The 17,224-nt window shown below is 39.8% G+C and overlaps 1 protein-coding gene across 4 annotated transcripts in view; it reads left to right on the top strand.

Annotated features, from left to right (window-relative positions):
* The window catches only part of rsrc1 (arginine/serine-rich coiled-coil 1), a 397,305-nt gene that overhangs the window by 198,967 nt on the left and 181,114 nt on the right, over positions 1 to 17,224 (top strand). For all 4 annotated transcript variants that reach the window (XM_072255458.1, XM_072255455.1, XM_072255457.1 and 1 more), the window contains one exon: positions 15,097 to 15,148. In XM_072255458.1, coding sequence (XP_072111559.1) covers positions 15,097 to 15,148 — 52 coding nt within the window. The remainder of the gene's footprint in view (positions 1 to 15,096; positions 15,149 to 17,224) is intronic.

Raw genomic sequence — 17,224 nt, 5'->3', positions numbered from 1 at the left:
TCCAAATTAAATTGCACTGGTGATCATTTCTGTGTAGAATTGTGCTATTCAGGAAATTAAGCAGGGTAGTCCGAAGTGTGAGATAAAACTGAAAATGTTAAAAATCTGAGTAGGCATACTCGAGCTGCATCTGTTTGAGGGGGAATGGAGCCAAGGGTTACTGGTTGAAGATCCTTTGTCTGACTAAAGCTCTTCAATCTGAAGCATTAACTTAGTTTTTCTTTCAGCCTGACCACCCAAATATTTCCTGCATTTTGTGGTAACTTCTAGAATATTTGCTACAATTTTTATGGTGTTTTTTTTAAGCTTTTTTGAGTGTTTGATTTATCAGTTGCAAACCTGATTGCAGTTGACCTTTTATCAGCATTAACCGTACACCAAATGATTGCATAAGTAGAATGTCACGTTTTCTCCCTTACCATTACAAACTGGACCTTTTGGTGCAACCTATGGCCTTCGTTGAACACTTGTGATGTCAATTAAAGAACCTGCACATAGATATATTGCTTATCCCCTCAGCTATGAAAGCTCAGGATAATAAAATCTGCATCATTGCCGGTCATTTCACTGTTGGCAACCTTTTGTGCAATTCATGCCAGTGTTGCAAGCTGAGATCATTGGTCCTCTGATCATTTTGTACCTCTCGGTGGCCTGGAGCTGTTCACGGTCTGGAAGCACACCATCACATAGAGAGAGGCACTGCCAGGCACACAGAAATGCCTGTGTTCTGCCTGTCCTGCCTTTCCCTCACCTCCATGGCAACCGTTGTTTAGCTCTTCTTACCTTTACTTAGCCTTTTGGGTTTTATGTTCTTCCTTTCCTTTGTGGGTGGGAATTGTAGGATTTTCAAGCAGCTCTCGATGTAATTTGCACAAGTTCTAATTTTTGCATCTGTTTCATGTGCAAACTGCTGTGGCAAAGTCTCTAACTTATTTTTGCCCAACTTCACGAATTTTGTTGATATATCCAATTAGCTGTTAGTGCATGTGTTTATTGAACTTCTGTTTAATGAAGCAAGTGAGAATGAAGTCTAATTTCTGGGCAAGAAAATTTGATTATGATACATCAAAACTGCAATGACATTTGGTTCTTCAGAACCTTCTTGAAAAAATAATGTCAATGTCTGTAAAATTCTGCCTCAATTAATTATGGAGTTCATCTGTTTTGTAAATTTCTTTGCTGTTCATTTGGTAAAATATCTACTTCTTGCACACTCCTCCTGACACAATGTTGATGCTTTTATTGAATTATGTCATACTACATAATTCATTTCTGGAATTAATGTTGGGCATCAGAGAAAATGTAATTGATTCATTGTGCTCACATCAAGGTGAACACATGCTTAGCTACCAGGTGAGCTGTTTATAGTGTATTTTCCCATTACGGAGCCATGTATTTTTTCATTGACCTTGCTACATTAGGAATTTCTTTTGGGCTTCCTTTGTTCCTTACACTGGTTATTCGCTTTTTCAATTTTTTTCATCTTTCTGTTACTTATATTGCTTTGAATAGGTGTTCCACATGCAATTTTCATTGAGAGAGTTTCAGAAATTGAAAAATATATTAATTTATTTTTATGTATCTTTGTAATATTGAAAATGGACTGGAAAATTATAAAAGTTGTTGACTATTTCTCAAATTCAAATGTACCAAGTTCTTGTGCTACATTTCGAATAGTTTCTGCATACAGTATGTAATGTATTTTTTTTATATTGAGGTAGTAAAAAAGGAATCTTGGGCTTTAAATTGCAGCAATTGATCATCCAAAGCATGTCATTAGAGGTATACTTCTCTGGAGGAAATATTTAAAATGTTTGGTGCATTATCTATTAAGGTAGCACAGTGTAGCCAAGGGTACATTTTTTCCTGAAGTGATGTGAGCCTGTACTTGATGATCGATTGAGATAATAGCATAATTTTGTAAGAATTATAAAGAAAATGCTTACTTAATACAACCTTTCTTTGCAACAACTATACTGATTTGTTGGCTGGAATATATTTTTGATTAGGTCCATGCAATTCCTGCTGAGCTGCTAACTTTTGCAGCGAGGCAAATCTAATGGAGCTTAAGGCCTTGACTTTGGACTTTAGGCTAATGGACTTTGTATGAAATGGAATAGCCTAAGAGTGGTAACTCAGTCTGTTCCAATGTGGACTTGGAAAAGGTGAGTGGTTAGTTTTACTTTTTGTTTTCATGTTAATTAAAATATAAAAATCTAACTGGTTAGCTGTTGCATTCAGGTCAGTAGCTGTATTCAAATGAGTGGGGCTACACTGACGTAAAGGTAAGAGAGTCGACGTGAAGTACAGATCTGTATGACTGAACTTGGTCCCTGAACCTGCTGGCAAAAGATGGATCGAGATGCAGAGCATCTGACCTCTAGCATGTTCTTCCAGCTATGAAAGTCGGAAGTGCAGTGACACATGATGCTGATTCTCTTATGAATTGTGGACAAACAGTGATTATATTTGAATACAACAAGTGGATTTAGATTTCAACCAATCAATGCAAAGCAATGTGGATAGAATACTGCAAACGATGCTATTCTGTTTCATCCTGTGGATGGGATTAATTTAAAATTTGGAATTATGTACGTTTTTAACAAACGTTCTTTTTTAAATGACACACATCAAAGTTGCTGGTGAACGCAGCAGGCCAGGCAGCATCTGTAGGAAGAGGTGCAGTCGACGTTTCAGGCCGAGACCCTTCGTCAGGACTAACTGAAGGAAGAGCGAGTAAGGGATTTGAAAGTTGGAGGGGGAGGGGGAGGGGGAGATCCAAAATGATAGGAGAAGACAGGATGGGGAGGGATGGAGCCAAGAGCTGGACAGGTGATAGGCAAAAGGGGATACGAGCGTCCTCTCGTATCCCCTTTTGCCTATCACCTGTCCAGCTCTTGGCTCCATCCCTCCCCCTCCTGTCTTCTCCTATCATTTTGGATCTCCCCCTCCCCCTCCCACTTTCAAATCCCTTACTAGCTCTTCCTTCAGTTAGTCCTGACGAAGGGTCTCGGCCTTAAACGTCGACTGCACCTCTTCCTACAGATGCTGCCTGGCCTGCTGCGTTCACCAGCAACTTTGATGTGTGTTGCTTGAATTTCCAGCATCTGCAGAATTCCTGTTGTTTTCTTTTTTAAATGTATAGTTTATATATATCATCGTATCATGGATCAGTTTAGATGTTCAGTGCTGTATTAATTCCTAATGACAGATTGTCTATCTGACTGCATTTATTGGCATAAAATTAAACCTTTGCTGCTGTATAAATAAAAATGCCAATCAAGCATACCATTCTCATTTGCAGCCATGATATGTTCATGGTTTCAGTAATTTGATCGTGGCTGATGAAAAGCTGACAAGATTTCCACCGTGCCCCATTAGATAAAAGCAGCGTGAAACCATGGGTTAATCTGCAAACAGATTTCCATGCTTATTACTCTAATGATTTCATCATATTTGATGTACCAGGCAGCATAACCATTTCAGCAGCAGCACCATGCTCTGTTTTGATCTCTTCCCTCATTTAATGATGTAGTAATTTAGCTGACCTTTGACAAGTTGCATATATATTCATAATTGTGTGTCATTCTGATGGGGAAATTACTTTAGAGAAACCAAAGTATTCATCCTGCTTTCCAAGTCAAAAAAAATAACAAAAGAAATATTGCATTAATTTTCAAATGATGATATTACATTTAGCTCTTCTGCCTCATGTATCAAAATATGAAAAATGCTCAGTTACTGTATGTGCTTAATCTTAATGGTATCTGTGGATGTCAAGGGCATGGAGGAAATTAAATCGGAAAGTGCAGATAGACCTAAGACGATATTATCTACTGATGATTGCAGTTTTGATAGGTATTTTAGTGGATTTCATTTCGCAGAATGGTAGATGATGAGTTGGGCACCAGATTTTCTCATTTTTCTTCTACATGATTTATGTGAGTTCAGTATAAAACTTTTTACAGAAGCACAGTTACTGGAGATGAGAGCTAAATTAATGCACTAGGTTTCTATCTCCGCTTCACGCACAAATGTCAGAGCAACAATCACAGAAGAGTCCACATCATTATTCAGAGTTGTTTACATTTAAAATATGTAATGGAATATGTTCAGAATACTAAGTGGAAATAAAAGTTTTGGAAAAATTTTAAAGGTCATGAAGTTTGAGAAATGGTGCAAAGCTCCTAAAATATTGTTGATGGAATATAAATTATAGTATTATGGATCTATTCTCCTTTAAAGAAACATTGGAATAAGTTGGTCTATCATTTTCACCTTCTAGTTGCTCGGCATTTTCCAATGCTGTTGTGGTATTTGACAAATTTCAAGCATTTTTGCTGAAATAGCACTTTTAAGAGTGTGCTATAACAGAAAATTTGATGAATACATGTTATCAGGAAAGAGAACAAATGTTAATCCTATTTCTAGTTTTGATGGAATTTATTCTTACTCATTTAATTGTTTTCTTCATATCTGTAGCAACAAGATTTTCATTTGGGATGATTATTGTAATTTTTAGTTTGCGTTCCCTCAGTAATGACTTCCCATATTACAAATTGGTGCCTTGTTTATAATTTTTTATTTTATTTGTCTCCTTTTTATACAGGTGTTCATTTAAAGGGTAGACAAAGTTATGATTACATATTATACTCTTAACTAAATTAACCTTTTGCATAGGTACTCAAGATGCATAAAGAATATTAATTCAAAATTTGTAATTTTAATATGCAATATTGGGAAAAATGCAAAGAAAAAAATCACATCAGGAAACAGCTGTAATTGTTTCACATCAGTGAATAATTTGAATGTCAATACTGTATCTCTGACATACTGTATAGAAGCATTTAAAGAAACTAAATCAGTTTAAAAATGAAAAATATGAACTAAGTTTCATAAACTGAAACAGAAAGTGAAAAAACAGTTAAATTGTCGAGTGGGTGCAGAAGGATAAGTTAGAAAACTGATAGGGCAAGGTCACGTTTGCCATGTTGAGATGTCATGAAGGTGTTTGGTTGATAGATTAATGTGTGCTGTTAGAAAACGGAAGAAATGTAAAATCTGTGAAATGCAGATCACAGATGTTGTGGAGAACTAAAGCTATACAAAGAATTTTGGAAATACCCAACAGGTTAGGCTGTCGCTGTTGAGAGAAAAACTGAATCAGAATTTCAGATGGACAATCTTGACAGTTGAACTAGCTAGTTCTGATATATTTAGAGAAGTCAGGAGAGTATTGAATTCAAAATTGTAACCAAAAGGCTGCCAGATGGAAGATGGGGTGCTGTTCCTCAGGTATCCCTTGGGTTTCATTGGAAAATTGAAGGATAGAGAGGTAAGAATTGGTGTTGTCGGCAATTTAAAGCTCAGTTGTCCCTACAGACTGAATGTGGGTGCTTCATTAAGCAATCACTTAACTTGTGTTTAATCTACAAAATGTACCCTGTATTGGACGAAGTACATGTTTCTCTGCTTCACCTGAAAGGACTCTATAGGTTCCTGGATGGTGGTAAGGGATGAGGTAAAAGAGCAGGGACGAGTGGCATTGCAAACTTTTGAATATGTGAGTGGTTCATAGAGGTGGAAGAGTGGACCAGTGAATCATGGAGAAAGATGTATGTCTGAAAGATTGAAATAGATTGGAGGGAAAATCTGTCTGATGGTTGAATCTTGTTGAGAATAGCATAAATTGCAAAAGGTGCTCAGTTGAATAAGGAAATTAGTGGGATGGAAATTGAGGATCAGGAACTCTTAACTGCTCTTGTTCCAGAAAGAGAGGGTGTCAGCACTGAAATATGGGAAGTAGAGAAAGCATGGTCAAGAGCTCTGTCAAATTAAAAAATATATATTGTCTCCCTCCTTTCAAGTAGATGGAGTAACAATTCCTGCACCAGTTCAATCAAGTTTAGGTTTAGTATTCTAATTTCCCAATGCAAGTTCAAAGGTTTCAAAGGTACATTTAATGTCAGAGAAATGTGTACAGTATACAACCCGAAATGCTTTTACTTCGCAACCATCCACAAAAGCAGAGTGTCCCAACGAATTGATGACAGTTAAGTGTTAGAATCACAAAGTCCCCTCCAGCTCCCTTCCCTCCCACACATAAGCAGCAGCAAGCAGCAATCCCCCTTCCCCCCACCGGCAAAAAAAAAGCATCGGCACCCACTACCGAGCACTCAAGCATGAGTAAAGCAACAGCAAAGACACAGATTTGCAGTTGCTCCAAAGACTTTGCATTTCACTTGTTATTCGACATATCACGGGCTCTCTCTCTCCCTAATAAGGGAGAAAGAGATGTCTCCGTTTCACAGCGAGAGGGCAGACATTACAAACAACTCGCTGGCTTACGACGTTAAAAGTCCGTTACGTCGCTTTTTTCAAGCTCTGTGCCCAAAGATCTCTGGTCACTGGGCATACAGCAGTAGGTATTCTGACTCCCCCGATGACACATGTACCTCCTGTCATGACACCGACCTTTGATACGTCCGTCTCCAGACCCCCGACATCCTAGGCCTCCAAAGTTGAGCCGAACTCTTAGGCCAAGCCTGTGGTGTGCCGAATAATGGCCAGTGATAAAACCCTGAGAGTGGATCTCATTCCCACAAAGAACCATAGTCAGCGTGTAACTCCGGGTCAGGGTCTTCAAAGGAACCCTGAAAGAGAAAAATAGAGATATTAAAGATGGAAATAGAGCTGATTCCGAAGATGCAAGCAAAGGAGTTGCCTTTTTGTGCCATCATCACTTCACTCCGCTCCAAGTTCAGGGTCATTGCTCTTTTATTGATTTCATCCATGGTCCAATATTAAGGTATATCTGGAATTTCAAGTGAAAAGCAGTCAGCTTTATGCACTCCATTGGAGAAATGGCAGCATCGCCTCATTAAATCTAGCTCAGAGATTCATGAGCAGGGATGACTAAGCCTTGCATGTGTCTGGTCATCAGAGTTCCTGCAAATATAGGAAGTAGTGAACAAACCACAAGATGCTGAACGATTTCAGTAGGTGAGCCAGCATCTATGGAGAGAAATAAACAGTTGACACCTCCGGCTGAGACCCTTTATCTGTAGTCAGTTTCTCAGCCTGAAATGTCGACTGTTTATTCCCCTCCAAACAGGAGAACAAAAACCCTGTATGTTGTGTTTTTTTCCATTAGCATTAATTTGGCTGTTTCACTTAATTCAGTGGTTAGTGTACAAGCAAAGAATATCACCCAGGACAGGTGATATAGGCAAAATTGCAAGAACATTTCCAGAGAGTAAGCCAGTAACAGCTTGACATGGTGATACAAAAAGAATCACACCAATTGGTTAACATTCCCTGATTTCACCATTTTTGTGTCCTGCTTTGTTTGTCTGCTGGCACATCAGACCCATTGGATGATTAATCGATATTGTAGAGGAGGTTAAGTTCAAGGGAATGACCAACAGTATTTTTAAACTTTAATGTCTTGGCTTTGAACTGTACTGCTTTGCTCTGAATGGCTGAGTCTTGGCCACGTGTTTAATAGATGCAATAAGAAAAGCAATCCTAAGGGAGAACATCCAAATTGTATCCACCTATTTCTCTTAAAACAGGGAAGTCAACTGGTTCAGCAGTGAGTTATAGTACAAACTATAGAAACATCCTTGCTGCCCCAAAGCCCTAACAACTGTAGGATCCAGAGTCATGATAGCAGAAAATGTGATGGCCTTAAAAGGACTATTGCTGTACTATGATGGAGTCCTGCCCCTTTATTACCCTTCATTGAACTATGGTTAGATTATGAGGATGTTGAATGGTGTTAGTGATCAATGTGGGTTCCAAGTAGACTTTTGTGCATGCTCTGCAGCTGGACACCCAAGACTCGGTGATATTTCATGCTGGCTTTCGGATGGACAACATGATACCAAAGCATTTTCAAGAACATCGTTTACTTATCTTCTTTTACAGAACACTTTCAATCCAATTTTTGTCCATGATAACCAGCACACTTCCATCCAAGCAATTGAAGATTCCTCCTTTCGTTTGTTGTTACAGGCAGCAGTTGCTAGTGACCTTCTGCAGGAGAAGAGGGAAAAGTGGTAATGAGTGTGTTTCAATGTGTATATGAAATGGCTCCATGGTTATAATATCTGAGTTTAAATAAATGTGAGGTGTGGTCATTAAATGCTAATTTTATTGACCTTAGCAGGACTATTTTATCACATTTTCAGCTCATATGACTAATGGGAAATACGAGGGTTCATTGTGCACTCGATCTCTAAGGTTGTTCATCTCTTCTGCCAAGATGTTGACCTTGAAATGGGGTGAATCCTGTCCATGTCTGTGTTGTGATTCTTCCATGCAGTACTTCCAAAGCTGTGTCATAACTGCAGGAGTGATTATATTGAATGGTCACCTTTCCTATGAGAGATAGAGCTCCGCCCAGTTAATTCTCTTCAGTTTTTACAGAGACATCTCCTAGACAGTGTTTGTGCTTAATGTACGATGTTATGGGTAAAACTGTACAATTCGCATTTTTACAATGCCTAAGCTCTTGCACTGTTTGTGCATATAAAAAGTTATACCAGAACCAGCAGAACTTTTTGTGTTGTTTCTTTCTCACGCATGTTATTATGGGCAACATCATTTCCAGTACAATGACTTTAAGTTTTTATATTGATCCAGAAAATTTTGATGTTGCATATTTAGATGCAAGGAAGGTACTTTGAAGTTCTTTGTGTAATTAAAGCCAAAGTCTACCTGCAGCTAGAAATGAAATAGAAACTGAGATTCAGCTGGATGTTAAGACCCATCCTATGGAGAGTATAATTAGACATATGTAGTTTATTAACATCTGCAGTCTCATGTTAGCAATGAACAAGTTCAAAGCAGAATCAACTTTAATATCACTGGTATTTGTTGTGAAAAATTTGTTGTTTTGTAGCACCAATGCATTGTAATGCATAATAATTTAAAAAATTATAAATTACCGTTAGAAATATATCAGAAAAAAATTTAAATAAATCAGTAGTGCAAAAAGTGAGAAAACCACAATGAGGTAGTGTGGGTTCACTGTCCATTCAGAAATCTGATGGCAGAGGGGAAGAAACTGTTCCTGTAATGTTGAGTGTGTGTCTTCAGGCACATGGACCTTGATGGTGGCAATGAGAAGAGTGAAAGTCCTGGGTGATGGGTCCTTAATGATGGATGCCACCTTTTTAGAGCATTGCCTTTTGAAGTTTTCCTCGACGATGGGGAAGCTAGTGTTTGTGGTGAAGCTGACAGTTTACAACACTCTGCAGCCTTTTCTGATCCTGTGTAGTAGTCCCTCTATACCAAATGGTGATGCAACCAGTTATGCTCTCCACGGTATATCGGTAGAAATTTGTGACATATCTCACATCTCGTCGAACTCCAAATGAAATATAGCTGCTGTCGTGTCTTCTTTGTAATTGCATCAGGATGTTTGAGTGAGGTTAGGTCTTCAGAGATGTTGACACCCAGGGACGTAATTCTGCTCACGCATTCCACTGTTGATTCCTCATTAGGAACAGGTGTATGTACTGAAGTACCTTTCCTGAAATCCATAATCAATTCCTTGGTCTTACTGATACTGAGTGCAAGGTAGTTGTTGCAACACCACTCAAGGATCTGATTACCTTGCTCCTGTATGCTTCCATCAGAAATTTGTGCATACAATAAATGGCATTTGAGCTGTGCCGAGCCACACAGTCATGGGCTTTGAGGAAGTAGAGCAGTAGGTTAAATACTTATCCTTGAGGTGTGCCAGTGTCGATTGTCAGTGAGGAGGAGATGTTATTTCCAATCCGCACAGACTGGTCTCCTGGTGAATAAGTTAAGGATTCAATTGCAGAGGGAGGTACAGAGGCCCAGTTTTGAAGTTTGTTGATTCAGTCTGAGGATATGATTGTGTTGAATGCTGAGCTGTAATCAATAACCAGCTACCTGGTATAGGTATTACTGATGTCCAGGTGATCTGAGGCTGAGTGGAGAGTGAGTGAGATTGCATCTGCTGTAGACCTGTTGTGGCGATAGGCAGATTGCAATGGGTCCAGATTCCTGCTTAGCGATCTAGCCATGACCAACCACGCAAAACACTTCATCACAGTAGATGTGAGTGCAATAGGGTGTAATCATTGAGGCAGCTCACCCTACTGTTCTGGGCACTGGGATGATTGTTACCCCGTTGAGCAGGTGGGAACCTCCGAGAACAGCAGTGAGAGATTGAGGATGTCCTTGAATGCTCCCATCAGTTAGTTGGCACAGGTGTTCAGAGTCTTGTGGGTACACCATCAAGGCCTGATCCCTTTTGACAGTTCACCCTCTTGAAAGATGTTCTAACCGCGGGAGGAGAAGATGGCAGCACGCTGCGTGTGCGCAGCTCTCCGGTGAAAAATGATATTGTATCCGTTAAATAGGGGCCGTGGACAATTCTGATTTGATGGAGAATAGACGTGAAAACACAGAGGAACATCTGGAGAAATTTCTGAAACGCCCATTTGCTGCTGTCGTTACTGTGTGGTCATGAATCTTTCGGAGGGTTGGCCTCAAAATCCCCAGCATTGCCTGCTTTTGGCAACCGAGAAGGAGGTCGAATCGTTCGGACAGAGATGACGCTCATTACTCGGTGTCGGAGAGCTGATCAGAGCTTGAAGTTTTCGGATGACTCAGAGTCGGATTGTGGTTGGCATGGCACGGAGAGTTTTTCTTCCTTCTTCCATCTGCGTGAGATGTGGGACATTTGAGAAACTTTGAACTTTACTTTGCTCATGGACTTCTTCATCAGGTTATGGTATTGTTGCACTGTTGTAACTATATGTTATGATTATGTGGTTTTGTCAGTTTTTTCAGTCTTGGTTTGTCCAGTGTTTTGTGATATCACACCGGAGGAAGTAATGTATCATTATGAAGTCTGCGTGTCTTCATAATCATAATCGTAACGTCAGTGTCTGAGACAAATTACAGGGTCACCAGCTGCTGCAGAGTTTCGCACAGGTCTAGTTTTATTCTGCCTTTCTAAGCATGCCTAAACGGTGTTGAGTTTATCTGGGAGGGAGGCATGACAGCCATTCATAATGTTAGATTTTGTTTTGTAAGAAGTAATGGCCTGCAAACCATGCCGGAGCTGACGTGCATCCAGTTTTGTCTCCAACCTCAATCAGAATTGTTATCTTGCTGTTAAAATAGCCTGTCATAAGTCACCTGGACTTGTATAAACTTTGGATCACCAGTCTTGAATGCCACAGATCTAGCCCTTAGGAGGCAACAAATCTTCTGGTTTATCCTCTTCTTTTGGTTTGGGTATGTCCGGTATGTTCTTGAAGGCACACACTTATCCACACGTCTTGTAGCATACTTGTTCAGATTCGTAGGTAAATCCCTGAATATTGTCTAGTCCACTCACTCAAAGCAGTCCTGATAATGCTCCTCCATCTCCCTTGACCACACCTTCTTGGTCCTCAGCACTGATGCTGTGGATTTTAGTCTCTGACTATACACTGGAGGTATAGCCAGGTGATGGGATGGCACAGTATGTTGTCCTGATGGTGTAACAGTAGCAGTGGTCAAGTATGTTGGCTTCTCTGGTTCCACAAGTGGTATGTTGGCGGTAGTTGTTCAGGGACTTCTTCAAGCTTGGAAACAAAATAAAGACCATGAGAATCTATGCTCTTATTCTTCTCCTGTTTCGGAATCTGGGAATGTCAGTTAAAGTGCAGGCAGTTTTTTCATGACCAGGATATGCACTTTTTTTCTGGGGATAATGGATATCAATTTGATGCTTGTGCCAGTTGCGTTCAGAAACAGGGCTCCTTTCAGTACTTGCGAGTGAAGGAGTACATTTTATTTGGAATTATTGTTAAATGCTACTAGGTATAGGTTCTGTTCAAATGGGGGAAAACCTGCAACATGAACTTACACTATAATGGACACATTTTGAATTCATGGTTTCTTGTTGCTTTAAGGAGGGCGTGTTTAAGAACACATCTGAGATTGCACATTCTTTGAACTGTAAGAAGCGATGGCTGCTGCTATTTACTGTTTGCTGTGCAGACTTGGGTGACAAAAGCACCATCAGGTATCTTATCCAGTGCAATAGCTTCTATATAGAATGTGATGAGAGAAAGTAACAGTGTGGCTCTTGAACCAATGTCACTTAAAATTCCAAACTGAGATGTTGAAGGTATGAACTGTAACAGAAAGCAAAGGAGACAGAATCGTGGTCTCAAAGCGACAGTGGCCAATCTTTAACAACATCCTGACCAGATACTCAGTGAATGCTCCAATGAATAGCCCAGATACCATATTTTAGCAGGGATACCTTGGCACCTGGAAAAGGAAAGTAACATTACATGAATATTGTTGGAAGCTTTATCTGTCAGAAAAGGAGCAACAGTTTTATGATTGTGTTTCTAGAATGGAGAGGGTTGTGGGCTGGCTTCATGGATATCCTGAAAGTTATGGAAGATATTGAAATTGGGAAGAGGAATATTTAACATGGTCAAGATGAGAACAAGATGGTCACTAGAATATCCAAGATTACCTTTTTTTTTCCAGAAAACATTTTCCTTTCCACTGTGGCATCGCTTCCATTTCTTGCACATCTGCTCTTGCCTTATTTCCCCTCCCCCATGTCCTTACTTACCTCCCCACGAGCCCCTGTATCCAGCGCAACTTTTGCTATATCCAGCAGTATCCCAGCACCAGGTAAATCTTACCCCTTCTCCACTCCCTCACCCCTGCTTTCTGCAGAGATTGCTTTCTCCATTACTCCTTAATCCACTCAGAAATCCCCACAGTTTTCCCTCCTCACACTTGGCACTTACCCATGCAATAACGACAAGTGCTACGCCTGCTCCAACATCTCTCTGACTACAATTTAGGGCCCTAACCAGTCCTTCCAGGTGAGTTCGTGTTTCACTTGAAAGTCCATTTGGGTCATTTATTTTATCTGGTGCTCCCAGTATGGCTTTCGGTACTTTGGTGAGGCTCAGCGCAGATGGTGGGGGAGTGGGTGCGGTTGATGGTACTGCTTCGGCAAGCACCTTTACTCTGTCGGCCACAAAAGGCAGGATCTCCTGGTGGCCACCCATTTCATTTTGACTTCATTCTCACACTGACGTGCCTCATCTACTGCCATGATGAAGCTGGATACAGGTCGGAGGAGCAGCTCCTTGTATTCTATCTGGGTAGCCTCCTCCAACCTGATGGCGTGAACGTTGATGTCTCTAATTTCTGTTAACCACTCCCCTCTGTTCTCCTCACCCCCTTTTTATTTTCTCTCATTCTGCTATCCCTCCTCTGCCCTAATGACCTGCCCATCACCTCCCTCTGGTTCCCCACCTCCTTCCTTTTATTCCTTGTTTTACCATCCTCTCCTATCAAATTCCTCCTTCAGCCTTTGCCTCTTCCGCTAATCACCTCCCAGCTTTTCACACCATTCCTTCTCTCCCACCTATCTACCTATCCCCTCACCTATCATCTGCCACCTTGTATTCTCCCTTCCCCAATTTTATTATTCTGGTTTCTGCCCCCCTCCCCAACCCTTCCTTTTGTAGTCCTGATGAGGAGTATCAACTCTGAATTGTCTCCATAGATGCTGCCTGATCTGAGTTCCTCCAGCATTTTGTGAGTGTTATTGGAGATTAAATCATGGTGCATTTGACTCCTTTTTCCCTGCAGGCAATTGTTCCTCAGAGTTTTGCACGATTTTGAAGACCATCAGTGTCCTTTCCAATATGCTTGCCAACACTTAAATCTCAATGCAAATAAATCGTCCAGTCGTTATTACATTAGCATTTAGTGGAATTTTGTGTAGTACTGTGGCTGCTGATACACCATTGTTCCTGGAGAAGTGCTGTATAAATGTAAATATTTTCATGGCAATAAGAGATTATTAAAGCTAAATCTAAAAGTCAACTTTTTGTGACACAAGTAACATTAGTTATCAGTACCATTCAATTGAAATCAGCAGGGTAGGACTAGGAAGGAATTGGACTAGATGCCTATTCAGTGATGCATGTTCTGTACAAAAGTGAATGAGAATGTAAACTGTCTTCAATATGATAGTACTGTGATTGGAATAGCCTGTTAATACTTACTGCCAAAAGCAAATAAATCAGGAATGGCCATTTTGAATCATGAGTGGTGTATCCCAGCCAGGATCCAATGCCTTCAGGAAATGAAGGAACAAGGGATAATTGGCAGAAATGGAAGCAAAATAATGTGCTGTCTTCAAAAGCTTCACCATAGGTCTCTGAGTTGTAGATTTTACAATATATCTTCTACTGTTTACGTATCCTTACATTTCATACCCTTAGTTTGTATTAATTTATGCACCTCTGTGTAATAGATATGTTTGCATCTCACAAAGTTGCAGAAAGTGTGATTTTGATCATTCTTGATGATACAGTAATTCCTAGGATTTGTGTGTGGGGGGAGGAGGAGGTTGATGTCTTTGAAGGATTATGCAAATGTAAACATTTCTTTGCTGAATGGGATTGCAGGAAGCTCTGGTGGCACATATGTATGAACTGACTATGCAAATCCTCAAATAATCTAATTATCCCAAACTACAAAGAATTAAAGCAAACTTCACATCTATTTTATTTGTTGTAACTTCATTATTTTATAATAGATGCAGCAGAGCAGCATGTATGCAAAAATGAAGTGCCCTTTTTTGTTTGACAGAGGTACTGAAGGGAAAAATGCACTGTGGATTTGAGGGTTGGGTATTTTGTGGGTGCAATTAATATTTGTATATTTATAATACATTTTGCTGCATCTCACTTCTTAAAACTGAGAAGCTGTAAGAGGATGTGTGACAGGTATTATGAGGAGATTTTACACTTAGACTTGGAAACACTTAAAGAATTATGTAAAATATCCTTGAATGTTTAGTGTTGCCTCGTTTCATTCTAAACCCTAAACTAAAAGTATGCCACCAATCATTCAAGATATTTACTAAGTGGTGTATCTTTTTGATTGCATATTAATTGTGTAGTGTCCTGCACAGTTGTTCTTTTATTCTTTGATGAATGGAAATCCTTTCCTCTGTGTCATCATTAATAACAAAGTCCATTATTTGATGTGGGTCTTATCTTTGTTGTTTTGCAGTCCCCTGCGGAACAGGCAAAAGCAAGACTGCAGTTGGTCCTCCAGGCTGCTGGTAGGTGATGAGACTGAAGTATCATGATGTCTTCTGTTAGTGAAATATTATGCGAGGATACAAGATTATGAGGTTGAACCCTCAATACACATTGTGCAGTTGTTTTCAAAAGGTGGTTTATATTTCCAGCAGATAAATTATTTCCTTAGCTGTTAAAATAAACTTTGCTTCACCAAAAATAAATGGAATAATTATTTTTTCCTCAGGATTGTCATTAATATATGCTAAGTTTACTGAAGTCAGATTCTGAAATTAGTTACAATTTTTTTGTGCAACTTTGTTGGCAGATATAACTTATTTGCAGTTGCCAAGCTCCTTCAATATTTTTTGAAATTTACATTCAAACAAGGATTTGTATAAATGCTTAATTAAAGACATGCTTTCACAAAGAATATTATGTCAACACTGATAAGTTTTATAAACATTTTTTACATTTGCTTTATTAAGGAGGATTTTAGCCGCCTTTGGATGTGTTGCCATGATATTTAAAGTGGTTGGAAGTTATTACTTAGTTCAAAGTCAGTATGTTGGATAGTAATGATGTTCTCTGCTAGCAATACCCTTTAATCAAGCACACATTTGATTTTTCAATTGCATTTTGTGTTTTATGTAAACAATTTTGTGAATATAGCTTTATTTCTGGTCCTGATACTAGTTTTGGTAGTTTAACAACTGGTACTTGATTAATGAACATGGAGCGTGTGTGTATACATGATAGGGAGTTTAAATTAGGGATATAGCATCATGGTAGAGGCTGGTGCTTCTAGAAAGATGAACCTGGAGCTGAATTTGCAATTTTAAATGCAACAAAACTATCTGTGTTTGCTGTGATTATTTTGTGACACTGACAGCAATTTATGTGTTTGCACATAACAGACATCCCACCTCTCCCAGAAGATCCGGGAGTCCCCCGCATATCGATAGTGGCTCCCTGACGCCCAGAAATTATATACAATATCCCAGAAATAGATTTTTTTGAGAGGGAGAGGGAGAGCGAGCATCCTGATTGGTCTCTCTTGGTGCTAAGAGTGGTCCCCAACCACCGGGCCGTGAGGAAACAATATGATTTGACGATATGAAACGATATGAGTCATTTGCACCTTTCCTCATTCCCTATCACGCACTGTTGAACTTGAACGCACGCGAGGTTATTACGCATGCGTCATCCATGTCAGCGCAGGAAAAAGATCAACTCCTTGAGCTTGTAAATGACGGGGGGCTGAAAAGTATGTTTGACATAACATCTCTGCCGGCATTCTGGATGAAAGTCAAGGCTAAATATCCTGAGATAGTCACGGAAGCACTGAAAACGTTGCTTCCATTTCCAACATCATATTGCTGCGAAGCCGAGTTTTCTGCAATGAATGCAACGAAAACTAAATTCCGGAATAGACTGGACATAAGGAACCCCCTTCGAGTATCGCTGTCTCCCCTCACCCCTCGATGGGACCGTCTTGTTGCAGAGAAACAAGCCCAGGGCTCGCACTGATTCAGCGATATTGGTGTGTTGCAATGATTTTATATGTTCATACGGGGAAAATATGCGCTGTGTGTTTAATATCCAAACATTACTTAAAATGTTATGATGCTATTGACTTATCACTTCTATTCCGGTTGTGATTAACACCCTCCCCCTCCCCCCGCCCCGGTCGGCCAGTCCGCAAGAATATTGTCAATATTAAACCGGTCTGGGGTGCAAAGAAAACTGATAGGTCTACTTAGCAGGGGTCCCCAACAAAGTAGACCTATCAGTTTTCTTTGTGGGCGGGCTTTACACTCAACCTCAAAAATAATGACAGTGTTGCTCGCTGCACTGTTTGCAACAGTGACCTTTCTATTGCCCATGGTGGATTAAAATGTAAAAGACATGTTGAGGTGAGTTTAACAGATGTCATTACAGCATAGCTAACGTTATTTAAACTAGCTGGCCAGCTGCTAAGGAGCTACGCTATTGATGTCCTACGTGATGAGGCCAAACTCCCAGTAGACTTGCTTAACGTTGTAATAGAATAAACATGATAATATAATATAAGTACATATTTTAATGTCACATTTGCTGCATATACCCAACTTGGT

Source organism: Mobula birostris, chromosome 4 (genome assembly GCF_030028105.1).
Source record: "Mobula birostris isolate sMobBir1 chromosome 4, sMobBir1.hap1, whole genome shotgun sequence".
Classification (NCBI taxonomy): Eukaryota; Metazoa; Chordata; class Chondrichthyes; order Myliobatiformes; family Myliobatidae; genus Mobula; species Mobula birostris.
Note: the sequence above shows the minus strand (reverse complement) of the source record. Positions and strands in the feature narration are given on the sequence as shown.